Source organism: Mobula hypostoma, chromosome 3 (assembly GCF_963921235.1).
Source record: "Mobula hypostoma chromosome 3, sMobHyp1.1, whole genome shotgun sequence".
NCBI classification, from domain to species: domain Eukaryota; kingdom Metazoa; phylum Chordata; class Chondrichthyes; order Myliobatiformes; family Myliobatidae; genus Mobula; species Mobula hypostoma.
Window position 1 is genome coordinate 14,256,075 of NC_086099.1, and position 27,466 is coordinate 14,283,540.

General features: G+C 43.3%; 1 protein-coding gene across 6 annotated transcripts in view; it reads left to right on the forward strand.

Moving 5' to 3' along the window:
- Positions 1–27,466, forward strand: part of nedd4l (NEDD4 like E3 ubiquitin protein ligase) — a 466,571-nt gene that overhangs the window by 100,513 nt on the left and 338,592 nt on the right. Inside the window, exon 1 of one of the 6 annotated variants that reach the window (XM_063042685.1) lies at positions 25,100–25,456. The exons of the other annotated variants lie outside the window; for them this stretch is intronic. Within the exon in view, the coding sequence (XP_062898755.1) occupies positions 25,371–25,456 (86 nt within the window). The 5' untranslated portion in view covers positions 25,100–25,370. Of the gene's footprint in view, positions 1–25,099; positions 25,457–27,466 lie in introns of those variants that run through there. 6 annotated transcript variants of the gene reach the window in all.

The following is a 27,466-nucleotide window of genomic DNA, read 5'->3' on the forward strand; positions in this document are numbered from 1 at the left end:
AGCCCTATCTCTGTCGCTCATAATTTTATACATCCCAACATGTCATCTCCCTTGCTCCAGGGAAAACTCACCTCGCCTTCCCTTACCATTCTTGCCCTCCAATCCAGGCAACTTTCTGATGTTTTCTTCCTGCATCTGGAGCTTAATCACATCTTTCCTGTTGTGCGGTGACCAGAAAGCAACACAATGCTCCCACTATTTCAGTGTCAGTGATCAGGGTTCAATTCCCACTGCTATCTGGAAGGAGATTGTATGTTCTCCCTGTGAGCGCATGGGTAACCTCCTGGTGCTCGATGTTGGTAATATCAACGATTGTCTCATTATAGTACAATTTAAAATTATTTGTATAATTGAGAGGAGATTTGATAGAGGTATACAAAATTAAGAGGAGTATAGGTAGGGTAAATACAAGCAGGCTTTTTCTACTGAGAATGGCTCGGACTACAACTAGAGATCATCGATTAAGGGTGAAAAGAGAAAAGTTAAGAAGAACATGAGGGGAAACCTCTTTACTGAGAGTGTGGAACGAGCTGCCGGCAGAGGTGGTGCATGCAAGCTCAATTTCAGTGTTTAAGAGAGGTCTGGATAGGTACACGGACGGCAGGGGTATGTAGTGCTGTGGCCCGGGTACAGATCAATGGGAGTAGGTAGTTTAAATGGTTCAACATAGATGGGCCAAAGTTCTGCTTCTGTGCTGTATTTTTCTATGTGTGATCATATCACCATTCCTCAGACCACAATTATTCAGTATAATTCAATACACCACATCACATTACTTCCTCACTATGAACAAACCATGTCGTAACACTTTTTCCACAGTCATTCAGCCTGAAGACTGACCTTATAAGATGGTTTGACTTTCTCAACTGCATATTTGTCTCTCCCTCAAACCAGCCTCCCATTTTTGTGTTGGGCCTTGCTCACCAGGCCTGTCAGTAGGAAAAAGTCATTAAGCTTAACTTGCTTTTTAAATTTTTGAAATTCCCCCCTTGATCTGTTCGTTGAGTCTTTTGGTTATTTTGGTGTCACTCTATTCACTTATATCCAAAGTTTAAAGTACATTTATTATCAAAGTATTATACAACCTTGAGATTCATCTCCTTACAGGCAGCTACTGTACAAAGAAACTTCAAGAGAACCCATTTAAAAAAGAAACCCTCAAATACCCATTGCGCAGAGAAAAAGAAAACAAATCGTGCAAACATTACAAGTAAGCAAATGGCTTCAGAACTGAACTTTTACAAAAGGCATGAAGCCAGGCATCACTGCAGCTGGAGCAGGCAAAAGCCACAGTTCATGGCAAAGCCAAGTAAACGTTGTGAGACCCACAGGCACGAAGCCAGGCATTGCCGCAGCCAACACCGCAAAGAGCGCGGAGCTGAGTAAACGTTGCAGGGCTGGAGCCCGCCTTGCCTCCGGTCCCGACACCCTGATCTTTCAATCTAGCCTGGCACCTAAAATGTCCCAACACCGGCTTGTTCCTGTCTCTCATGGATGCCACAGCCCCGCCTCTGCCTTTGCTTGCCTCAGTCAGGCCTTCCTTGTACCTCTGCCGCCGCTTGCCTCGACCATTATATCATGTTAAAGGCCAATTTCTTTTTGTTTGTAGAAGCCTGACATTGAAGTTTGCTTCATTGCCTTGGCAGCCTTTTAGTTGGCTCAATTCTGTGAGTAGAATTACGACATATAAACAGTTCCAATACTGCATATGCTATTTTTGAAGTCAGTGATGCAGAATTATTGATCATTTTTCTATCTTTTTTTCTCTAAACAAAATATTGTTACTCTGAAGATAAAAATCAATTGATTTTCATTTTCTGAAGATCAAAAACTCCAGAAGCAATTCCTGTTTCTGTAACCATTCCCCTCACTAATTTTTCATCATAGAATAACCAGAAATGTTCTGAAGGCTTTGGTGGCTGATCAAACAAGCTACAAAACTCCGCTGTAGCGTGGAGGTTAGCGTGATGCTGTTGCAACTTTGGGTGTCGGAGTTTGGAGTTCAATTTCATTGTTCTTTTGTAGAGAGTTTATATGTTCTTCCTGTGTGTGTGTGTGTGTGTGTGTGTGTGTGTGTGTGGGATTCTGCTGGGTGCTCTGGCTTTCTTCTACAGTCCAAAGACCTACTCTTTCCTAGGCTAATTGGTCATTGTAAATTGTCCTGTGATCAGGCTAGGGCTAAAAATCGGGTTGGTGGGCTGGAAAGGCCGTTATGTGCTGTGTCTCTACATGCATAAATAAATAGATAAATTTTTAAAAATCGTTAAGAAACTGAGACTGTGATCTATTACTCTGCCAGTGTGCCCCAAAGCCTGCCTGCTCTTCCCTTGTTGCTCACAGTGTTGATGGCATCAGCAGTTTATCTTGGAATATCTCCAAGTCCTTCTCCTGTGTCATTTACTGCAGCATAATGGTCTTCTTCCTGTGACTGGTTATCATCCTGTCTTGTTCTCAAAACTTGGCACTTTGTTCATTCATCTCGTCTTCTCAAACTATTTGGGTCATGTATTTTATCAGCTGCTGCTCTAGTCTTAGCTGTTCCTACCAATTACTTCCATTTATGAATTAGATGTTTTTTATTTCTCTGCATTGTAAAATTTTTGGTTAGATTGCAAGCAGTAACTAAAGTGTCTCACTGAGAGGCACGGTCAGTGCAATGCTTAACACAGTGCCGGCTGTAAGATCAGTGTTTGTTCCCTGCTGCAGTCTGCAAGGAGTTTGTACATTCTCTCTGTGATTGTGTGGGTTTCCTCTGGGTGCTCCAGTTTCCTTCCACACTCCAAAGATGTACCGGTTAGTGTGGGTGAGTAGTGAGCCCTTTGGTTAGGGTAGGGAGCTGTGAAAATGCTATGTTGGCACTGGAAGCATGGCAACACTGTCGGGCTGCCCACCACACTCCTCGATGATTTGATTTAGTGCAAATGTTGCACTACACTGTATGTTTCACTGTACATGTGACAAATAAAGCTAATCTTTAACATACCTGGCATGTGCAAAACAAATTTACTTTCTTCTCTTCTCTCAATTTTCACATCATTTCAGAAGCTCTCAACCTTCATCAGTGTGACATCAGTGAGGTGTTATTTGTAATTAAATTTTCACACCCCTGGGCTTTACTGTAATTTTGAATCAGGTCTATTGTCACTGACTTAAGTCATGAAATTTGTTTTGTGGCATCAGTGCAGGCATGACAAATTACAATATGTTACTGTAAAAATTAATTAATAAGTAATGCAAGACAGGTTGTCTTCATGAGTCCTGACGAAGGATCTCGGCCTGAAACGTCGACTGCACCTCTTCCTACAGATGCTGCCTGGCCTGCTGCGTTCACCAGCAACTTTGATGTGTGTTGTCTTCATGAGTTCTAGGATTGTTCAGAAATCTAATTAGAGGGGAAGAAGCTGTTCCAAAAACATCTGAATGTGGGCCTTCAGGCTCCTCTGCTTCCTTCCTGATGGTAGTAATGAAAGAGGCACGTGTGGCACATGGCCAAGTGGTTAAGGCGTCGGTCTAGTGATCTGAAGGTTGCTAGTTCGAGCCTCCGCTGAGGCAGCGTGTTGTTTCCTTGAGCAAGGCACTTAACCACACATTGCTCTGGGACGGCACCGGTGCCAAGCTGTGTGGGTCCTAGTGCCCTTCCCTTGGACAACATCGGTGGCGTGGAGAGGGGAGACTTGGAGCATGGGCAACTACTGGTCTTCCATATAACCTTGCCCAGACCTCAGTCAACATCGAAAATCGATGGACAGCCAAAGAGTAGAAGAAGAGAGAATGAAAGAGGGACGTCCCAAATGGTGAGGGTCCTTCATGATGGACGCTGCCTTCCTGAGGCACTGCCTTTTGAAGATGTCCTCGATGGTGGGGAAGCTTGAGCCCATGATGCAGATGGCTAAGTCTGCAACCCTCTGCAGCCTCTTACAATCCAGTGCTTTGGTGCCTGGATACCAAAGTTGAAAGTAAATCTATGATCAAAGTAAATACATGTCACCGTATACTCCTCCAGATTCATTGTCTTGTGGACATCCACAGTATGTACAGAGAAATACAATAGAATCAATGAAAAACTACACAGTAACAAAGATGGACAAACAACCAACGTGTAAAGACAAACTATGGAGGTATGAGCATATGTTTGAACACAGTGGCCTCTTGGGGGCCAACCAGAGAGCCTGGTGGGTGGAACCAGGTGGTGATGCACCAGTCAGAATGCTCTTCAGTTGATTCATTTGATTTGAAATGAAAACAAAATCAGCCTTTCTGTTTGAAAAGACTTTTTCCTTGATTCCTAAGACAAATCTTTCAAAGTTCAAAGTAAATTTGATATGCAAGTGCATTTTTTTTGGCGGGTGTGCTCAGAAGATCCAAGAGACACGATAGAAACAATGAAAGACCACACCCAACAGGAGGCACAAACAACTAATATACAAAATACAACAAACTATGCAAGTGTCAAAGAAAAAATAAGCAATAAATATTGAGAATACGAAATGAAGAGTTCTTGAAATTGAGTTAATAAGTTATGTGAACAGTTCACTGTTGAGGGTGAGTGAACTCGTCTCCCTCTGGTTCCAGAGCCTGATGGTTGAGGGGTGTTAATTGTTTTAAACCTGATGGTGCGGGTCCTGAGGCTCCTGTACCACCTTCCTGAGGGCACCATTGAGAAGAGAGCATGGCCAGGGTGGTGGGGATATTTGGTATATTGGCCAGCGTTCAAATAGGATAACTGAGTATTCCTTTGATATTTTACCTTAAAAACCTACAGATGAGCTCAAGGTGACAGAATAAGCTGATAGGTTGTTTAAAACAAGTGTGCGAGTTAGTTGGGTTGTAAATAGGAAAATAAATCATAAGAGCAAGTTTATACATAATTGATAAAGTCTCAGCTGGCGTTTTATGAATGATCCAGGCAACCATGGTTGAAGAAAGTAGTAATTCCCTTTGGGAACAGAATGATTCAGTAATTGCTTTGTCCAATCTTGATCAATGCTACCTTGTTCTTTTTTGTTCTCAGGATGAGGTCCAGTGTTCCTTTCTTTCCTAAGAAAGTTAGGAATATACCGATAAGGAAATGTGCTAAATACATATTGGTTAGTATTCCTGTTCACGTTTCCCCTTTGTTGGAGGGAAGGTATAAGATGGAGTACATGCTAAGTTTTTCTAGTCGGATATTTATCAGTGGGTTTGCACTCTAATCTCCTGTTCACCACTGGGACATATCCGAGAACACATTGTAGCATCTCTTCCCCCCCACCCCCCCACGTCCATTGTAACTAAATCGCTCAAGTTCCTCAGTATACACATCACCGAGGATCTCACCTGGACTGTACATATCGGTTGTGTGGTGAAAAAAGCGCAGCAGCACCCCTTTCACCTCAGGCGGCTGAAGAAGTTTGGTATGAGTCCCCAGATCTTCAGGATGTTCTAAAGGGGGTAGCATCGAGAGCATCCTGACTGGCTGTATCACCGCTTGGTACGGGAGCTGTACTACCCTCAATCACAGGGCACTGCAGAGAGTGATGCAGACAGCCCAGTGCATCTGTGGATGTGAACTTTCCTCTATTCAGGACATTTACAGCAGCAGCTGTGTAAAAAGGATCATCAGGGACTCCAGCGGCCCAAACCACAAACTGTTTTAGCTGCTTCCGTCTGGCATCCGCAGTATTAAGGCCAGGACTAACAGGCTCCAGGACAGCTTCTTTCGCCAGGCTATCAGATTTTTTTTAAGGTATCCGTTAGTCTTGCGAGACCATGGATCTGCGCCTGGAAAGACTTCACTCTCCAGGGCGCAGGCCTGGGCAAGGTTGTATGGAAGACCAGCAGTTGCCCATGCTGCAAGACTCCCCTCCCCACGACACCAATGTTGTCCAAGGGAAGGACATTAGGACCCATACAACTTGGTACCAGTGTCGTCGCAGAGCAATGTGTGATTAAGTGCCTTGCTCAAGGACACAACATGCTGCCTCGGCTGGGGCTCGAACTAGCGACCTTCAGGTCGCTAGTCCAATGCCTTAACCACCTGGCCACGTGCCCACTGTCAGATTTATTAATACACATTGATTTGATTGCATATCTGACTATACACTGTATTTGACTGTACATACACATGTATACAAAACAATTATATATACAATCTTAGGGTTTGGGCAATATCCTCCCACATTTCCCTTCCTTATTGTTTGTACATTGTGACGGAAATGCAGCATAAAGGTCTTTACGCCCTTGGATGTAAGGAATAAATCAAACAATCAATCATAACCTTTTTCTTTTGGTCTAACCAAGCGATGTCCTGATTTTTGTGATGAATAGAGACGTTCCCAGTGCAAGTGACAGCGATTTCAGGCTATCAGCAGGGGTGTTTAAACCTTGAACTTCACAGCTAAGCTTCACCAGTCTCCAGGTTCCAGCTCTGCATTATAATAGGCTGTCCATACAGTTGTGCTACAGAAATAGATCATGTTCCACTGCTTTAACACTGGTATCTGCTTTTGCTGTCAGGCTTTGAACAAGACATAGAGAGAATGAGACCATTGAATTCAATAGGGATCATTGGGTTGCTGAAGGGGAAGAACAAAGTAAGGTCCTTGAGTTTTTAATTTGCTTTTTATTCAGTAGAGTTTTGTGCTATTGGCCTTTTTGTATGTTCAATAATTTAAGTTTTATAACTCACACAAAATGCTGGGGGAATTTGACAGGCCAGGCAGCATCTATGGAGAGGAATAAAGATTTTACATTTTGGGAAGAGACCCTTCATGAGAAAGTTGAAGTCAATTAACATGTTATGGTTCATCAAGTAATTGAGGATTTCTAATTGGAAGCTTGTACCATGGGAATTGTTTGATTTGAATAGGAATAGAACTTCACCAGTTCACAGCTCTACCTTACTTTTCTTGGACTTGGTCTGTTTTTATCAAGTAGTTGATTGGGTATTAAAATAGCTATTTGGGTTTATAGATTACTTATCTATTTGCCTTTTTACTTGCATTGGTAAAGGGAAAACAATTGTTAAGTGTAAGGCAGATAGTGAAATGATGTATGACTTATGAGCCACTGGCTTTAACAAATGTAGATGATAATTGCAATAGTTTGACAAGGAATGGCTTTTGGAACACAATTTGTACAACCAGAATTATGTTTAGTATCACTAACAGAGTCTGAAATTAGATAGAAATTCATTATCATTGCTGAGGAGGAGATTGCAGAGCCACGCCATTCAGAGTAAAACTGCACACAGGCAATTCAATTACTAAAAACAGAATGACTACATTTAAAATAATGTCTTGAGTTATTTAGACCGACATCTAAGTTACACTGAATGAAAGACAAACCACTTTAAAACAGGGCATTGTTCACTTGCACAACACCCCTAGGTTAGAAAAAAAACTGTGTTTCAGTCTGGACGTCCATGCAGAGATGTTTCTTTAGGTGGAACAGGTGATTATGATTATGAGGACACGCAGTCCTCTTTTATTGTCATTTAATAATGCATGCATTAAGAAATGATACAATATTCCTCGAGTGTGATATCACAGAAACACAGGACAGACCAAGACTGAAAAACTAACAAAAACCACATAATTATAACATATAGTTACTACAGTGCAACAATACCATAACTCGATGAAGAACAGGCTATGGCACAGTAAAAAAGTTCAAAGTCTTTCGAAAGTCCCACATCTCACGCAGATGGGAGAAGGAAGAAAACTATCCCTGCCATGCCCGACCACAGTCTGACTCCGAGTTGTCCGAAAACTTCGAGCTCCGATCAGCCCTCCGACACTGAGTACCGAGCTCCAGCTCTATCCGAACGCTTCGACCTCAGCCTCGGTCGCCAGCAGCAGACAAAGCCGGGGATTTTGGGGCCTTCCCCTCCGGAGATTCTCGATCGCACAGTAGCAGTGGCAGCGAATCAGGCATTTCAGAAATTTCTCCCAATGTTCCTCTGCTTCTCACGTCCGTCTCCATCAAATCAGAATTGTGCATGGTGTCCTACTTACAAATACGATATCATTTCACCGGAGAGCTGTGCCCGCTGCATCGTGCTGCCACCTTCTCCTCCTGCCTGATTACTGGGGTGGGATGAGTCCATCACAATATTGGGAGCCCGCCATAGACATCATGAGTTGTACATGGTTTCCGTATCAGATCGTTCTGTCCCAGTGATGTCCTGTACAGTCCTGATGACTGACTCAAGTGCTTTTCTGTCAATATTGTTGCAGCTGGTGTACCATACTGTTATGCAGTAGATCAGTATGCCCTCATTTACTCATCAATATATGTTTACCAGCAGCTTTGGGGGCAGATTACTCTCTTTAAACTCTTAAGATAGCATAAGTGCTGCTGAGTCTTCCGAAGGAGGCGTTGATGGTCCAAGAGAGTCCACGTGATGTTCACCCCCAAAAACTTAAAGCTGGAGACTCTTCCCACTGCTTCACTATTTGGGTAGTGGAGCTTGTTCACGCCTTTTTGATTTCTTGAAGTCGATAATCATTTCTTTGTTTTTTTTTGATGTTGATTGAAAGGTTATGGTTGATGCACCATTTGCAGATGTTTCTGCAACCCCTCTCTGTATGCTGCTTCATTGTTATTTGTAACTAATCCAATCACTAGGTGTCATCTGAAAATTTGATGATGGCGTCGATGGCATAGGCAGGGGCAGGGGCACGGTCGCGGGTGAAACGAACATAAAGGAGTGGGCTCAGTACACAATCCCTGTGGTACGCTGGTGTTCTGGGTCAGGGAGATTGATGTGTACTTGTCTCGTCTGACAGTCTGGGTGCGATTGGTAAGAAAGTCCAGAATGCAGTTGCAAATTGATATATTGAGTCCCAGACTGTACAGTTTATTGGTGAACTTGTTGGGGAGTATGGTGTTGAAGGCAGAACTGTAGTGGCGTACATGTCCTTATGCTCCGGATGTTCCAATACGATGTGGAGATAGTGTGCTCGGTTGATCTGTTGCCTTGTAGGCAAATTGGTGCTGGTTCAGAGTAGCAGGAATGGCATTCTTAATGTGGGAGATAAGACCATCAGATTTAGGAGCCAAAGTAGGCCATTCAGTCCATTGAGTCTGCTCCTCCATTCAATCACGGGCTGATCCACTGCATCCAGTCATCCCCACTCCCCTGCTTTCACCCCATACTTTTTGAAGCCCTGGCTAATCAAGAACCTATCCATCTCTGCCTTAAATACACCCAATGACTTGGTCTCCGCAGCCGCTCGTGGCAACAAATTCCACAGATCTAACACCCTCTACTAAAGTAATTTCTCCACATCTCAGTTCGAAAAGGACGTCCTTCAATCTTGAAGTTGTGCCCTCTTGTCCTAGAATCCCCTACCATGGGAAATAACTTTGCCATATCTAATCTGTTGAGGCTTTTTAACATTTGGAATGTTTCTATGAGATCCCCCCTCATTCTCCTGAACTCCAGGGAACACAGCCCAAGAGCTGCCAGACATTCCTCATACAGTAACCCTCTCATTCCTGCAATCACTCTCATGAATCTTAACCAATTTCTCCAGGCAATTGGCTGCTATGGAGGTGAGTGCAACTGATCTATAGACGCTGAGGCATATTACCACTGACTGCTGGTATGATGGTTAATGTTTGAGGCATGCAGTGACTATAGCGAGGGACAGAGAGAGGTTATAGATTTCAGTAAATACCCCAGCTAGCTGGGCAGCTCAGTCCCAGAGGACCTGCCAGGATACGCCATCTGATCCAGCTGCTCTATGTGTGCTGGTACTGCAGAGAGTACATCACACCTCAGTTGCTAAGGCCTTAGTTGTTTCAAGCAATTTGTTGTTTTGCACCAATAGACATAAAAATGCTGTAAGTTAGAGCAAGAAATATAAAAAATAAATAGTGCAGAAAGGACAAAATATTAGATAGTGATCATGGACCAGCATCAGAATTAGAATCAGGTTTATTATCACTGGCATGTGTCATGAAATTTGTTAATTTGTTAACTAATTTGTTGACCATTCAGAAATGTGATAGTGGAAGGGAAGAAGCTATTCCTAAAACGTTGAGTGTACATCTTTAGGCTCCTCTGTACCCCCTCCCTGATGGTTACGATGAGCAGTAATTCATAGTTGCTTACAATATACAAAATAAAGTCAATAATTTTAAACATGAGAACGTCTGAAAATGCTGGAAATCCAGAGCAACACACACAAAACTCTGGAAGCATTCAGCAGGTCAGCCAGCATCTATGGAAAAGAGGGATCAGTCGACGTTTCAGGCCAAGACCCTTCTTCAAGGCTGAGAAGGAAGGGGGAAGGTGCCAGAATAAAAGGGTGGGGGGAGGGGAAGGAGGCTAGGCTGGAAGGTGATAGGTGAAGTCAGGTGTGTCGGAAAGGTCAAGGTCTGAAGAAGAAGGAATTCGATTGGAGAGGAGAGTGGACCACAGGAGAAAGGGAAGGAGGAGGGAACCCAGGTAGGAAGTGATAGGCAGCTGAGAAGAAGTGAAAGTTCTGAGTGAGGAATTGGGGAGGGGATGGGGGTGGTATATGTTCACCGGAAGGAGAAATCGATATTCATGCCATCAGCCTGGAGGGCACCCAGACGGAATATAAGGTGGTGCTCCTTCACCCTAAGGGTGGCCTCATCTTGTTGCTCAGCAGTGTTCCCTCTAAGGTGTGCGCACGCACACATATCTCTTGCTACTAGCACAAAAGAATTTAAACTGCGCACAAGAGGTTCCACTGTCTACCTCGTTGGAATGTTAAGTACATTTCATGATCGTACTCAATCACATTTCCTTTTCTGTTTTCTGATGAGAATGGTGTTGACAAGGTGGAGTTTGTGATTATTTGTCTGCAGATTTTAGAACTGGCTTATTAATACTGTTCTTATTGAAGAAATTATTGATTTACCATGTTGAATTCCAAAGAAGCAAAGGGCGTGAGGCACAAAATAACTGTTAGTTCATTTAAAGTAGAATGGCTTAATGAAACAGTAGAAACTGCTGCACTGAAAGCTCTTGAGGTCAGGAACATGTAGCTATGAGAAATATTTATGTACAATACAGAAAATTGTGCCACCTACATGTATTGCTGCGATGCAAAAGACGCTGGAGAATTTGCAAGTGGGAAGAGCTGGAGTGATATTTGGAAACTTGATTTTTTAAAGCGTCATTTAGCAAGCAAATCACATATGGACAGCGTACAAAAGCTGCAGTGAGAAAATCCTTCATTATCCGCAACAGGCCTGCTATGATGGTGCAGATGAACACGAGTGGAAAAAGATCAAACCCAGAGGAAATCAGAGTTCTTATCGACAGTGTTTTGCTAGCTGTTAAAATGAGTACCTCTATATATAAAACTCAGTATGAACATGTTGTTGTCACTGGGCAAAAAATTGTACAGCACAAGAATTTTGTGCACACTGGTCATTACAGATTAGAAGGAACATTGGTGTTCAGTAATGATGTAAGAGCACAAAACTATAATCTAAGAGGAAAACACATGAAGTACACAATTCTCAGTAGTAGCAAAAGAGATATTTCAAATGTAGACAGAAGAAAGGAAAGAATATGTTTCAGTTTTGAAGATCCGTAATGCAGAGAGGCGTTTCCTGATGGAGCACGAGCAGGAAGGATGATGTGATTAACTGCGAAAGCGACGTTCAGTGAAACAGTTCTTATTTCCAATGTATTGTATTCTTGGTGGTGATAAATTCTGGTTAACTTTTGCCAAAAGGTGAGAGATAAAATAAGAGCAAAGTGGTGTTAAGTTTACGGTAGACATATTTTTCTAATTTGGAGTGTTATGTCAGTGACTGAGACAGTTGAGATGGAGTGAGGAAGCAGCGGGCGGCAGGATGGTTGATCTGAGTAACAGGAAAGCCCTCTGTGGTTTTGCTCTGCATGAGTTTCTCACAGTATGTTACCTTTCTGGCAGATCTCCCAGGGATATGGAAATCTGAAGCAAGCATACTGCAGACTGAAGGCCCACTCTTAACTCTCAGTTGTAGTGATATTAAATTCGTAGTAGAGAAGAGTGAATTGTTGTGCCTGTAGCACAGCAGACAGAGATGGGGATGGGGGGGAGGGATGCAATGAGCATGTAGCTGAGAAACGAAGGGGGCCCTTACAGGGGTCAGTACCAGGGCAGGAAAGGTCAGAATCTGAACCAAGGTTTAATATCGTTGGCATATTTTCTGAGGACACAACCTCAGAATAGAGGGGCGGCCATTTAGAAAGGAGATGCAGAGGAATTTCTTTAGCCAGACAGTGGTGAATCAATGGAATCATTTGCCACACGCAGCTGTGGAGGCCAGGTCTTTATGTGTATTTAAGACAGTGGTTGTTAGATACTTCATTGGTCAGGGCATGAAGGGATATGGAGATAAGGCAGGAGAATGGGACTGAGAGGGAAATGGATCAGCCTTGAAGAAGTGGTGGAGCAGTCTTGATGGGCCAAATGGCCTAATTGTGCTCCTATGTCTTCTGGTTTTGTGTCGTGAAGTTAGTTGTTATACAGCAGCAGTATATTGCAAGACATAATAATAAAAACAGTAATTTCCAGTGAGTGTGTGTGTGTGTATGCCATGGACCTTGTAAATCCTGATGATGTCTGAGCCGGTATAACTCTTCTTGCTCTTGTCACTCTTATCTGGAGGTTGAGAAATGAAAGTGGGTAAAGCAGAGTCAGAGGACCAGAGGCCATGGCAAGACAAGCCACTGTACCATCGCCAGATATCAGAAGTGGCTGGCTTAAGAAAGCCCTACCAATGGCTGGAAATGGCAGTGCTGAAGGACAGCATAGAGGCGCTGCTCATGGCCGCACAAGAACAGGCACTGAGCACAAGAACAATAGAAACAGGGGTCTGTCACAACAGACAAGACCCAAGATGCAGTCTTTGCAAGGAATCTGCTGAAACCATCCAGCACATAGTAGCAGGGTGAAAGATTCAGGTAGATACAGCATACTCTGAATGGCATAACCAAGTTGCAGGAATTGTGTACAGGTACATCTGTGCTGAGTATGGATTAGACACTCCCAAGTCCAAAGGGGAAACACCCAAGACGGTAGTGGAGAATGGCAGAGCTAAGATCCTGTGGGACTTCCAGATACAGACTGATAACAGATACTGGACAACTAACCAGACATGGTAATATTGGACAAGGAACAGAAGAAAGCAATAGTAATAGACGAGGCAATCCCGAACATCAGGAAGAAAGAATATGAGAAGCTGGAGAAATACCAGGGCTTGAAAGAGCAGATAGAAAGGATGTGGAAGGTTAAAGCCAGCGTAATCCTGGTGTTGATAGGAGCACATGGGGCTGTGACACCTGGACTGGGAGAGTGGCTCCAACAAATCCCAGGAACAGCATCTGCGATCTCGGTCCAGAGGGCGCACTACTAGGAACATCAAGGATACTGTGCTGAACCCTCACGTTCCCAGGCCTCTGGCAGAGGACCCGAGACTGAGGGGAAAAATACACAGACACACCACCCTTAAGGGGTGAGGAAAAAAATTCTCACAACTTTCTGCAGCTTATTTCGATCTTGTGCAGTGTTCTTCACAACCCCCCCCCCCCCAATACTGGACCGTGATGCAGCCAGTCAGAATGCTCTCCACAGTATATCTGTGGAATTTTGCAGGAGTCTTTGGTGACATCGCAAATCTCCTCAAACGCTTAAAGAAATATAGCCTCTGTCCAGGAGGGCCCAGGATAGATCATCAGAGATGTTGACGCCCAGGAACTTGAAATTGCTCACTCTTTCCACTACTGATCCCTCCATGAGAACTGGTCCCCTCATCTTACATAAGAAAAAGGAGCAGGAGTAGGTCATCTGGCCCGTCGAGCCTGCTCCGCCATTCAATAAGATCATGGCTGATCTGGCCATGGACTCATCTCTCCCTACCTGCTTTTTCACCATAACCCTTAATTCTCCTACTATGCAAATACCTATCCAACTTACCCTTCCCGAAGCTCAACTGGCCTGAACCACAAACTGTGCGCTAAAGTGAACTGCACTGTGTTGTTACGTTCTATGATTTGAAATACTGCTACTTTACTCCTTTTTTAAAGGGGAAGATGAGGGAACACACACCTGTCCTCAAAGAGGGATCAGAAGTGGAAAGGAAGAGCATTTTCAAATTCCTGCGTGTCAATATCTCTGAGGTTCTAACGTGGACCCAACATATCGGTGCAGTTACAAAGAAGGCACCACAGCACCTATATTTCATTAGGTGTCTGAGAATATTCAGTATGTCTCCAAAAATACTCGCAAATTGCTGCAGATGTACCATGGAGAGCGTTTTAACTGACTGCATCACCATATGGTACGGGGGATTTGGAACTACTGCACAGGATCAAAGTAATCTGCAGTGAGTTGTAAACTCACTCAGCTCCATCATGGGCACTAGCCTCCATAGTAGCGAGGATATCTCCGAGGAGCAGTGCTTCAAAAAAGTTGCCTCCATCATTAAGGACCCCCATCACCCAGGTCTTGCCATCTTCTCATTGCTACCATCAGGGAGGAGGTACAGAAGCCTGAAGACACACACTCTGCGATTCAGGAACAGCTTCTTCCCCTCTGCATCCAATTTCTGAACGGACATTGAACCAATGAACACTACCTCACTACTTTTTTTATTTCTATTTTTGCACTACTTATTTAATTTAACTGTTTCATGTTTTTAATATGTGTTTGTATGTGTATATATGTGTGTGTATATACATATATTCAATTTTTTCTCTATTATCATATATTGCATTGTACTGCTGCTGCAAAGTTAACAAATTTCACGACGTATGCCAGTGATATTAAACCTGATTCTGAATGAGCTAGGCTTAGTTCAAACTGTAATTCCTGCAAAGTCTGTTCTCTCTGTGTTAGACTGTCAAATACAGTTGTTTAAAGCCAAACCTTTGCATGCCAAACACTTGATGATTTTCTTTTGAGTAGAAATAATATTACAGTAGAGTTGAGCTGTATGATTGAAATGTTACACACTCTGTAGCCACTTTATCAGGTATATCTATACACCCGTTCGTTAATGCATATCTAGCCTGCCAAACATGTAGCAGCAACTCAATGCCTAAGAGCGTGCAGACATGGTCAAGAGGTTCAGTTGATGTTCAGACCAAACTTCAGAATGGGGAAGAAATGTGATCTAAGTGACTTTGACTGTGGAATGGTTGTTGGTGTCAATCATTGTTTAAGTATCTCAGTTACTGCTGATCTCCTGTGATCAACCTGCAGAATTTACAGAGAATGGTGTGACAAACAAAACAAACAAAAAGCATCCAGTGAGCAGCAGTTGTGTGGGTGTCTTGTTAATGAGAGGGGTCAGACTAGAATGGCCTGAATGGTTCAAGCTGACAGGAAGGCAACAGTAACTCAAATAACCATACGTTACAACAGTGGTGTGCAGAACAGGGCTTCTGAATGTTCAGCGCATCGAACCTTAAAGTCGATGGGCTACAGCAGTCGAAAAACACCATGAAGCAATAGCACTAGGTATAAAAATGTTTTTCGTAGCTCTGATACTTGATGAAAATCAGTGCTTACCTAATTCATGATGCACTTTATTGGAAGGGTATTTCATTTCATTGATTTAGAATGAGGTGCCTTAATTGACCATCTAACAGTTCATGTGCCTGTTCATCTGTCTTTATTAATGTGAGGTGAAGCTCTGAAGTTCAATATTTAAAATTCAACATGAAGAATTAGCTATCAGGCTTTTAAACAGCGATTTGTATTTCATACAGCAGTGGACCTGATTATTTTTAACCATACTCGAGTAAGGGGAACCCAGTCAGTGAGCGACCCAAGACCCACAGCAACATGGCTGATTCGTATTGTTGTACGAAATGGAGAGGCAGGGAATAATTAGCACAGGGTTATCTCCCACCATCGAGAACATCTTCAAAAGGTGGCGTCCATCATGAAGGACCAACACCATCCAGGACATGCCCTTTTTTTGTTGCTATCAGGGAGGAGGTACAGGAGATTGATGACTCTCACTCAATGCTTTAGGAACAGCTTCTTCCACTCCACCATCAGATTTCTGAGGTATTCAAACAAGTCATTCCATGGTCAAAGTCACTTAGATCACATTTCTTCCCCATTCTGATGTTTGGTCTGAATAACAACACCTTCAGTACCTTCACTTCTTGCACATTCCCAGAAAATTTCTCCCTCACTACTACCCCTCTGTCTCCTATCACCTGGCCAATTCTGGATCCAATTTACCAACAAACCTTGGATCCCTTGTGCTTTAACTTTCTGGGCCAAGTTACTATGGAGGTCCATGTCAAAAGCCCTTTAAAGTCCACAGGAAGCATGCCCACCGATCTGTATTCATCGACTTTTTTATGTAACTGAAAAACAACTTGATCAGATTTGTGAGACATGGTTCCCCTTGCACAAAACCATGTTGACTCCACAGCCACAGTAGCATAGTGGTTAACGTAACACTTTACTGTGCCAGTTATCTGATGACTGGGATTCAATTCCTGTCACTGTCTGCGAGGAATTTCCCTGATTCTCCATGATTGTGTGGGTTTCCTGTGGGTTTCTCTCAGATTCCAAAGATGTATGCGTTAGGTTTAGGAAGTTGTGGGCATGCTATGTTGGTGCCGGAAGCATGGCAACACTTACAGACTGCCCCCAGCACATCTTCGCCGATAAAAACGACAGATTTCACTGAATGTTGTGATTTTCCAATGTACAGGTGACAAATGAGCTCTTAAAAAACCTAATAATCTGTCACTGTATTTTCAAGTGAACATGAATCTTGTACCTCAGAATCTCCACTTAACAAATTCCCTACCACTGACACACAGTACTGTGCAAAACTCTCAGGCGCATATAGCTAGGGTGCATAAGAGTTTTGCACTGTACTGCTGCTGCAAAAGAAAAGAAAAGTTCATGACCTATGTGAGTGATAATGAATCTGATTCTGATATGGGTCTCTTTTGTGGACTGAGAGTGGGTTGGGGGCAGGGAGAGGCGAATCATGGTTAGGAGAAGGGGAAGGGAAAGGGGAGGGAGTGGGAACCACCAGGGAGATGTTCTGTAGTGAACAAAAAACCAATTGTTTGGAATCAAGTGACCTTGCCTGGTGTCTCAGGGCTGGTGTGTATGCACCCATGCCAACTCCTTGCCCCTGCTATGCCATCTGTCCCACACCCTACCCAAGGTACTCCACCCTTGCCATTCCCAACATCTTTTGTTCCTGCCAGATCTACAAACTTGTTCTCCACTCCACTTTGACAAATACAGTATTGTGCAAATATCTTAGGCACCCTTACCGTATATATTATATGTGCCTAAGACTTTTGAACAGTACCATAATTAAAGGAACTCCCCTGATTCAGCTCCCAGCTTCTTATTCCATAACCCCTTCTTATGCTGTCTTGAGGCAAATTAGGGTAGATAAATCCCTCAGGCCCGACAGGGTGCTCCCTTGGACCCTGTGGGATTTAAGTGCAGAAACTGCAGGAGCCCTAGCAGAGGTATTTAAAACATCCTGAGCTCTGGGTGAGGTGTCAGAGGATTGGAGAATAGCCAATGTTGTTCTATTGTTTAACAAAGGTTTTAAAAATAAACAAGGACATTATAGACCAGTGAGCCTGACATCAGTTGTGGGAAAGTTATTGGAAGGTATTCTAAGGGACCAGATATATAGGTATTTGAATAGACAGGGACTGACTAAGGATAGTCAACATGGCTTTGTGCATGATAGTTCGGGTCTAACCAATCTTACATTTTTTCAAGGAAGCTACCAGGAATATTGATGAAGGCAAGGTAGTGGATGTTGTCTACGTGGACTTTAGCAAGGCCTTTGACAAGGTCCCGCATGGGAGGCTGGTCAAGAAGGTTCAGTTGTTTGGCCTTCAAGATGAGGTAGTAAATTGAACGAGACGTTAGCTTTGTGGGAGAAGCCAGTGAGTGGTAGTAGATGATTGTATTTCTGACCAGAGGCTTGTGAATAGTGGAGTGCCACATGGATCAGTGCTGGGTCCATTGTTATTTATCATCTATATCAATCATCTGGACCAGCAAATTTAAGGATGACACCAAGGTTGGGAGTGTAGTTAGCAGCAAGGAAGACTAACAGGGCTTGCAGTGGGATCTGGACTAGCTGGAATAATGGCAGATGGAATTTAATGTAGACAGCTAAGAAGTGTTGTACTTTGGGAGGACCATCCAGTGTGTACTGTGGATGGTCCTACAGTGAGTGGTAGGGCACTGAGGAGTGCAATAGAGTAGAGGGATCTGGTAATACAGATCCATAAGTCCTTAAAAGTGGCATCACAGTTAAATGGGGAGTAAATAAACCTTTTGGCATATTGGCCTTTATACTGTCGATCGAAGTATTGAATGTAGGAGTTGGGATATTATGTTGAAGTTGTACAATAAATTGGTGAGGCCTAATTTGGAGTATTGTGTACAGTTTTAGGCACCTACCTACAGGAAAGATGTAAATAGGTTGAAAGAGTGCAGAGAAGATTTACAGGACCGTTGCTGGGATTGGAGGACCTAAGTTATAAGGAAAGACTGAATAGGTTAGAACGCAAACACGAAGAAATCTGCAGATGCTGGAATTTCAAGCAACGCACATAAAAGTTGCTGGTGAACACAGCCAGCCAGGCAGCATCTCTAAGAAGAGGTACAGTCGATGTTTTGGGCCGAGACCCTTCGTCAGGAGTAACTGAAAGAAGAGCTATATATATATATAGTAAATACTATACTAGGCAGGTATAGGGTTCTGAGTTGGATGATCAGCCATGATCGTAATGAATGGTGGTGCAGGCTCGAAGGGCCGAAAGGCCTACTCCTGCACGTATTTTCTATGTATGTTTCCATACCCCCTGATCCCTTTAGCCACAAGGGCCTTATCTAACTCCCTCTTAAATATAGCCAATGAACTGGCCTCAACTGTTTCCTGTGGCAGAGAATTCCACAGATTCACCACTCTCTGTGTGAATATTTTGTATATGTTGCTCTGGATTTCCAGCATGTAAGGAGTTCTGTACGTTCTCCCTTGACCATGTAGGTTTCCTCCCACATTCCAAGGACGTATGGTTACGGTTGGTATCTTGAGGGCATGCTATTTTGGTGCCGTGAGCGTGGAGACACTTGTTTATCACAGTCTTCACTGCTTTGATGGAAACACAGCATTTCAGTATATTTCAATGTGGGGATGTGACAAATTTAGGACATTTACAAAGACAGGTGTGAAAAAAGGGCCTGAAGGATCATTGGGGACCTGAATCACCCCAACCACCATCTATTCCAGCTGCTACCATCCGGGAAACGGTACCACAGCATAAAGGCCAGGACCAACAGGCTCCAGGACAGCTTCTTCCACCACACTGATTAACTCATGCTGATTTGAGTGTATTTCTGTTACATAGACTGTTCTGTTTATAATAAATTATTATAGGTTACTATAATTTGCACATTGCACATTTAGATGGAGATGTAACATAAAGATTTTTAATCCTCATGTATGTGAAGGATATAAGAAATGAAGTCAATTCAATTCAATTCAATTCAATTCAAATAAAACTAATCTTTGAATAGAACATAGACCACTAAAGCACAGTACAGACAGTACAGGCTTTCCAGCCCACAAAGTTATGCTGACCTTTTAATCTATTCTATAATAAATCTATTTCTTCCTTTCTATGTAGATCGAACAAGAAAGCTTATCTTTTAACTCTCCAACCTGCCTGTCCTTCTCCCTGGTGAATAAAACAGTGAGTAAACCTGATCTTGTAGGTTTGCAACCACTTATGCAGGGGGGAGAAAAAAAACAAGGATGAAGGAAGTATGAAAAATCCATTGAGATTCTGGAATCTGTTGATTCTTCCCCTCTGCCATCCAATTTCTGAATGGACATTGAACCCATGAACACTGTACCTTTTTATTTCCTATATTTTTGCACTACTTATTTAATTTAGCTATTATATATATGAAAACTTTGAATTACTATATATATATATAGGAATTCATAGTTTTCTTTTTTCTCTCTACTATCATGTACTGCCATAAAGTTAACAAAATTTCATTACATATGCCTGTGAGATTAAACCCGAATCTGATTCTTCAGAATATGTTTGTAATGTAAAAAGCTTTGGCAAATATAGATAAAGGGAGCAAAAGATTGAAACACAATAGATTCTGCAGCTGCTGGAAATGCAGAGTAATGCACACAAAATTCTGGGGAATTCAGCGTATATGGAGAAGAATAAACTGTCGATGTTTCGGGCCGACACCCTGCATCCCAACTGGCAAGAAAAAAAATTTGTATTTATGCCAGTCAGTTATGAAAAGATTGCACAAAACAGTAGGACAACCAACAACATGGGTACAATAGGAAGACTCATTAAGAAGTAGCTTCAGACGGCTGCCCAGGCAATGATGAAGGTATTTTGTGATTCCCCCTGTTCCAAACACTGAGGATTTTATTGAGCTACAGGCGATTGAGCCCAAGCACAAAACAAATTTCGGAAAATGTGGGTGGAGGATTCATTCTCAAATCTGTTTTTTAAAATCCAAGCCTAAAAATGGATGCTGAATGGTATTGAATGTGTGGAAATTCACTGGAACTACTCGGCATTTTGGATGTTGTTGTAGACCTGGAATCTAGTCCATATTTAAAAAGGTTTGATTAAGCCTTTGGACAATTTGGAGCTGTGGAAAATGTGAATAAAAATGGACTGGAAGTAATGCTTAAGACTTGTATAAAAGCCAAATCCATGAGACATAGGAGAAGAACTCGGCCACTTGGCCCTTCAAGCTCTGCTATTCCATCAGGGCTGATTTATTATCTATCTCAACCCCATTGGACAGATAATGAAACTACGTTTTTACAAAGTTTCCATGACTCTTGATACTATTAGGTACTATATGAATTCTCAGGACAGGATTTTAGTAGAACTTCCATAGTATTTGTTATAACTAGATGGAACACCTGCCATTTGCTTTGTTCTGCTGTTTGGTCTAGTCCTCATTTAATGGCATTATTCCATGATTTTTAACCTTGTTGCTGGGAGTATTTGACAAATATTGGAATAATTGTAAATAAAAACTTTGGTTGATGGAAGTGATCTGATTGGTTATGTTTTAGTTATCACCTTAAAAAGATCTCCTGAGGGTCTGTAGATCATGTTATAACATGTTGCTCCTTGGTGCATACATTACCTTTGTTTGTTTGCAAATCCTGTAGAATATCTGAAATGCACTTTCTCCCAATGGAGAAAGTCCTAGAGTACCATAGAACTGAAACAGGCCCACAAATGAACCATAGCCCAACATATCTTCTCCATCCATGTACCTATCTAAACTTCTCTTAAATGTTGTAATTAAATCCAAATCCATCACTTGTGCTGGCAGCTCGGGCCACATTTTCACCAACCAGTGAGTGACGAAGTTACCCCTCATGTTCCCCTTAACCATTTTACCTTTCCCCTTAACCCATGACCTGTAATTTTCGTCTCACCCAACCTTAGAGGAAAATGCTTGCATGCGTTTACCCTGTGTATACCCCTGAAAATTTTGTATATCTCTTTCAAATCTCCATGCATTCTCCCACTTTCCAGTTAATGAAGTCCTATCCTATTCAACCTTTCCTTATAATCAGATCCTCAAGTTGTGGCAACATCTTGTAAAATTTCTCTGCACTCTTTCTATCTTATTGACAACTTTCCTGTAGGAAGGTGACAATTGCTGCTCATAATAATTATGGTTAGTTCTCTTCAGCAGCTCCTCAGGGATGAGGATGACTTGCTTCCTTTTCACTGGAAGATGTCTTGCCCATAAATTCCTTCAACGCGGTTGGTTGTTGCTCACCCATCGCAACACGAACTTAACAGAGTGAATTTTGGTCAAATTGCAGTGATATCCAGGGTAATTGGAAGCTAGATTCTACTGCACAGATTTAACGCACGTGCAAATGTAAATGCATCCGAGGGGACACGGAAACCCTCTGGGCAAGCATGTGAATTCTTGCTCACACGAAGTTCCTGAGCATCCCTCCCACCCTTTCTCCACCAGTCTGCGCACACTCCCCGTCTCCTGCTGTTAGTTCCCTTGCTGCTTTTACTCTCTTTGCTCTCCTTGCTCTCTGTCTCGCCCTCTTCTGCATAATGTCCTCTCTTTGTAGCCCTGCCCACCAGTGAGCACGGTTAACGGGAGTGCTGCCACAAGGCAGCAGTATCCATCATCAAAGACTCCCACCATCGAGGCCATGCTGTTTTCTGGCTTCTTCCATGGTAGGAGGTATGGAAGCCTTAGGCCTCACACAGCCAGGTTCAGAAGCAGTTATTACCCCCAGGCTCCTGAACCAGTGTGGATAACTTCACTCACCACAACTCTGAACTGATTCAACCACCCACGACCTCACTTTCAAGTGCTCCTTACAACTCATGTTCTCAGTATTAGTTTTATTTGCCTTCTTTTGCACATTTTGATCAGGATTTTCATAAAATTATGTCTTTATCTTTCCTGTAAATGTCTGCAAGAAAATTAATCTCAAGGTAATATATGGTGACATGTATGTACTTGGATAATACATTTACTAGGAACTTTGAATTAGATCAGGTTCTTTGCACCCGCAAATATCTATGGATGTACTGCGGAGAGTATTCCAACTGGCTACTGCACAGGACTGAAGTAAGCTGCAGAGAGTTGTAAAATTAGTCAGCCCCATCATGGGCACTAGCCTCCATAGTATCCAAGACATCTTCAAGGAGCGATGCCTCAAAAAGGCGGCTTCTATCATTAAGGACTCCCATCAACCAGGACATGCCCTCTTCTCATTGCTACCGTCAAGAAGGAGGTACAGAAGCCTGAAGACACTCACTCAATGAATCAGGAATGGATGCAGCGTTAACAAATTTTATGAAATATGCCAGTGGTATTAAACCTGATTCTGATTCTTCTGATGCTCAGTGATGTATCAGACATGAACACTCTAATGTAATTAATCAGATGTCAGGTCAAACTGGCATGGTTGCAATACGTAGGCAAATGCATTTATGAAAGCTGTGAGTAGACAAAAAGGTCAGTAATTTTAATGATTATTTTGTGTACCTCACAAGAAATAGGTTATGGTTTGCACACCTACTGAGATTTTTGTACAAGGGCAAGGCCCTTGGAAAAAGATAAGACAAGTTATCAAACATAGTTGGCATTTTTGCAAGGCTTTTTGTAACATTGCTGAAAGGTCACAAATGGATGCAGAACAAGATGTCTTTAAAGGAGCAACAATTGCAACATCATTCATTGTAAGTTAAATATTTACTGGACACTCCCTTCTGCGATTCTGCAATGGTATCATGACAGCAACCTTTACCTAAATGTCAGCAAAACAGGAGAGTTTGTTGCTGACAACGGGAATTCTGCAGATGCTGGAAATTCAAGCAACACACATCAAAGTTGCTGGTGAACGCAGCAGGCCAGGCAGCATCTCTAGGAAGAGGTGCAGTCGACGTTTCAGGCCGAGACCCTTCGTCAGGACTAACTGAAGGAAGAGTGAGTAAGGGATTTGAAAGGGGGAGGGGGAGATCCAAAATGATAGGAGAAGACAGGAGGGGGAGGGATGGAGCCAAGAGCTGGACAGGTGATAGGCAAAAGGGATACGAGAGGATCATGGGACAGGAGGTCCGGGAAGAAAGACAAGGGGGAGGGGGACCCTGAGGATGGGCAAGGGGTATATTCAGAGGGACAGAGGGAGAAAAAGAGAGTGAGAGAAAGAATGTGTGCATAAAAATAAGTAACAGATGTCTCTGTCTCTGGAGACAGCTTATCCACTGATGTCTACTATAAGCCTACTCACAGCTATCTGGACTATTCCTCTTCTCACTCTGTCTCTTGCAAAAACGCCATCCCCTTCTTGCAATTCCTCCGTCTCCGCCGCATCTGCTCTCAGGATGAGGCATTTCATTCTAGGACGAGAGAGATGTCTTCATTTTTTAAAGAAAGGGGCTTCCCTTCCTCCACTATCAACTCTGCTCTTAAACGCATCTCCCCCATTTCACGTACATCTGCTCTCACTCCATCCTCCCGCCACCCCACTAGGAATAGGGTTCCCCTGGTCCTCACCTACCACCCCACCAGCCTCTGGGTCCAACATATTATTCTCCGTAACTTCCGCCACCTCCAACGGGATCCCACCACTAAGCACATCTTTCCCTCCCTCCCCCCCTCTCTCTGCATTCCGCAGGGATCGCTCCCTACAGAACTCCCTTGTCCATTCGTCCCCCCCATCCCTCCCCACTGATCTCCCTTCTGGCACTTATCCGTGTAAGCGGAACAAGTGCTACACATGCCCTTACACTTCCTCCCTTACCACGATTCAGGGCCCCAAACAGTCCTTCCAGGTGAGGCAACACTTCACCTGTGAGTCGACTGGGGTGATATACTGCGTCCGATGCTCCCGATGTGGCCTTTTATATATTGGTGAGACCCAACGCAGACTGGGAGACCGCTTTGCTGAACATCTACGCTCTGTCCGCCAGAGAAAGCAGGATCTCCCAGTGGCCACACATTTTAATTCCACATCCCATTCCCATTCTGACATGTCTATCCAAGGCCTCCTCTACTGTAAAGATGAAGCCACACTCAGGTTGGAGGAACAACACCTTATATTCTGTCTGGGTAGCCTCCAACCTGATGGCATGAACATCGACTTCTCTAACTTCCGCTAGGCCCCACCTCCCCCTTGTACCCCATCTGTTACTTATTTTTATGCACACATTCTTTCTCTCACTCTCCTTTTTCTCCCTCTGTCCCTCTGAATATACCCCTTGCCCATCCTCTGGGTCCCCCCCCTTGTCTTTCTTCCCGGACCTCCTGTCCCATGATCCTCTCGTATCCCCTTTTGCCAATCACCTGTCCAGCTCTTGGCTCCATCTCTCCCCCTCCTGTCTTCTCCTATCATTTTGGATCTCCCCCTCCCCCTCCAACTTTCAAATCCCTTACTCACTCTTCCTTCAGTTAGTCCTGACGAAGGGTCTCGGCCTGAAACGTCGACTGCACCTCTTCCTAGAGATGCTGCCTGGCCTGCTGCGTTCACCAGCAACTTTGATTGGAGTTTGTTGCTGATACAGGAGGGGAGTGGGGGTGCAAATTCTCCTGCTCATATGATCGGTGGCAAGGTCCAGAAGATTGAGAGCTTCAAGTTCCTTGGAGTCAACATCACCAATAGCCTGCTGTGGTCTAACTGCATGGACACCTCGCTCACAAACATCTCTACTTCCTCGGGCTAAGGAACTCCGGCTTGTCCCCTCCAAGCCTCTCCAGTTTTCATTGATGCACCACAGAAAGCATCCAATCCAAGTGCACCAGAGCTTGGTATGGTGGCTGCTCTGCCTGTGACTGCAGGAAACTGCTCTGCACATCATGGAATCCATCCTCCCCTCTTTGGGATCTGCCCCTGCTTCTCACTGCCTTGGTAAAGCAGCCAGCATAGTCTGCCGGAGGGGAAGGTAGGAGCAGAAATAAATACTTCTGGTACCTAACGTTGGCGAATTTGATGTCAAGTCCAGAAGGCTGGAAAACACCCAGACTTTCTGCCTTAGTCAGGTTTTGAATGGTAGCTAGATAGCTGCTCTCTATGGATTCTGCCTCAGAAAAGATGCAATGCCCCCTGGACATTCTCTCTTCTCCCCTCTCCCATCGGGCAGAAGATACGGAAGCCTGAAGGCACGTGCTTCCAGGCTCAAGGACAGCTCATATCCTGCCATTATAAGACTATTACATAGTTCCCTAGTGCGATAAGATGGGACTCTTGACCTCACAGCCCAACTCGTTATGGTTTTGCACCTTGTTGTCTGTCTACACTGCACTTTCTGTCTACCTGTTGCACTTTATTCTGCTCCTGCGTTAGGTGCATGTCCTATGAAATCATCCCTTACTTCCCCGTTTGAAAGAATACCTGATAAAATTGTTGCTAGCTGTGCACCTTGCTCTATTCCATGAGCACTTGTACAACACCCATATAAAAGACCTATTTGTCCAAATCGAGAAGTGATCTCACACTTCACCTGTGAGTCTGTCACCATTCCCCATCCCCTTTTCACTCTCTCACCTTATCTCCTTGCCTGCCCATTGCCTCCCTCTGGTGCTCCTCCTGCCTTTTCTTTCTTCCATGGCCTTCTGTCCTCTTCTATCAGACTCCCCCTTCTCCTGCCCTGTATCTCTTTCGCTGATCAACTTCCCAGCTCTTTACTGCGTCCCTCCCCCTTCAGGTTTCACCTATCACCTTGTGTTTCTCTCTCCACCACGCCCCCCCCCACCCTTTAAATCTACTCCTCATGTTTTTTTTCTCCAGTCCTGCCAAAGGGTCTCGGCCCAAAACGTCGACAGTACTTTTATTCATAGATGCTGCCTGGCTTGCTGCACTCTTCCAGCATTTTGTGTGTGTTATTTGTCCAAATTTTGTCTTTGCCAGATTGTAAGCATTCTGATTCTGATTGGTCTTATGTTTTTTTATATTAGTAGGCACACTGCAGAAGTTGGAATTTAGCATAATCAGTGAAAATAAATAGCAGAATTTGCTTAAAAATTTAATTCTTACAGTTTCCTCCATGATGGTGTGAATGGATGGCAATTAATATTCAAAAGTTTAAAGTACATTTATTATCAAAGTCCATATACATTATTTAACCCGGCAGTCACAAAGCAAAGCAGCCCAAAGGAACCCATTTTGAAAAAAGAAGACCGTCAAACACCCATTGTGCAGCGAGAGGGAAGAAAACAAATTATGCAAACAATAAAAGTATGCAAATAGCATTCAGAACTGAAGCGTTATGAAAGACACGAAGCTAGCCATCACTGCAGAGGGAACAGGCCCCAGCCTCAGTTCAGTACAAAGCTGAGTATCACAAATTATCAAAAGGGTATCACCAATTATTGAAGCAATGTGATACTTGTAAAGTTTTTTTAAAACCTCATTTAAAAAAAGTAGGGCTAGGGAGAGAATTACAGTATTTCCAGAAAATAAATCTTTCCTAGTCCCGTGGGAGAGCAGATGTTTGGGATATCTTCTTTTCAGACAATGAATAACTTCATTAATGTAGACTTCATAAGACATACTGTAGGAGCAGGTTCAGGCCATTCAGCCCATCGAGTCTTCCACCATTCCATCCTGACTGATTTTGAAGCATAGAAGAAGGACCTTTGTCTTCCAAAGGAACTTTATTTTGTTTCATTGTTTCAGCAGATACTTCAATATCTTTTTGTTTCTCTTCACAGTTCATTAGTATTTTCATAATCATCTGCTATACCACAAGTAATAGGTTGCACACCATAAACCTCTCATGGATTTCCTACTGGATTTACCATTGTTCAAAGTTAAAAGTAAATGTATTATCAAAGTACCTGTATGTTACCACATACTACCTGGAGATTCATTTTCTTCCAAGCATTCGCAGTAGAACAAAGAAATATGACAGAATCAATGAAAAGCTACACACAAACAAAGATTGACAAACAAT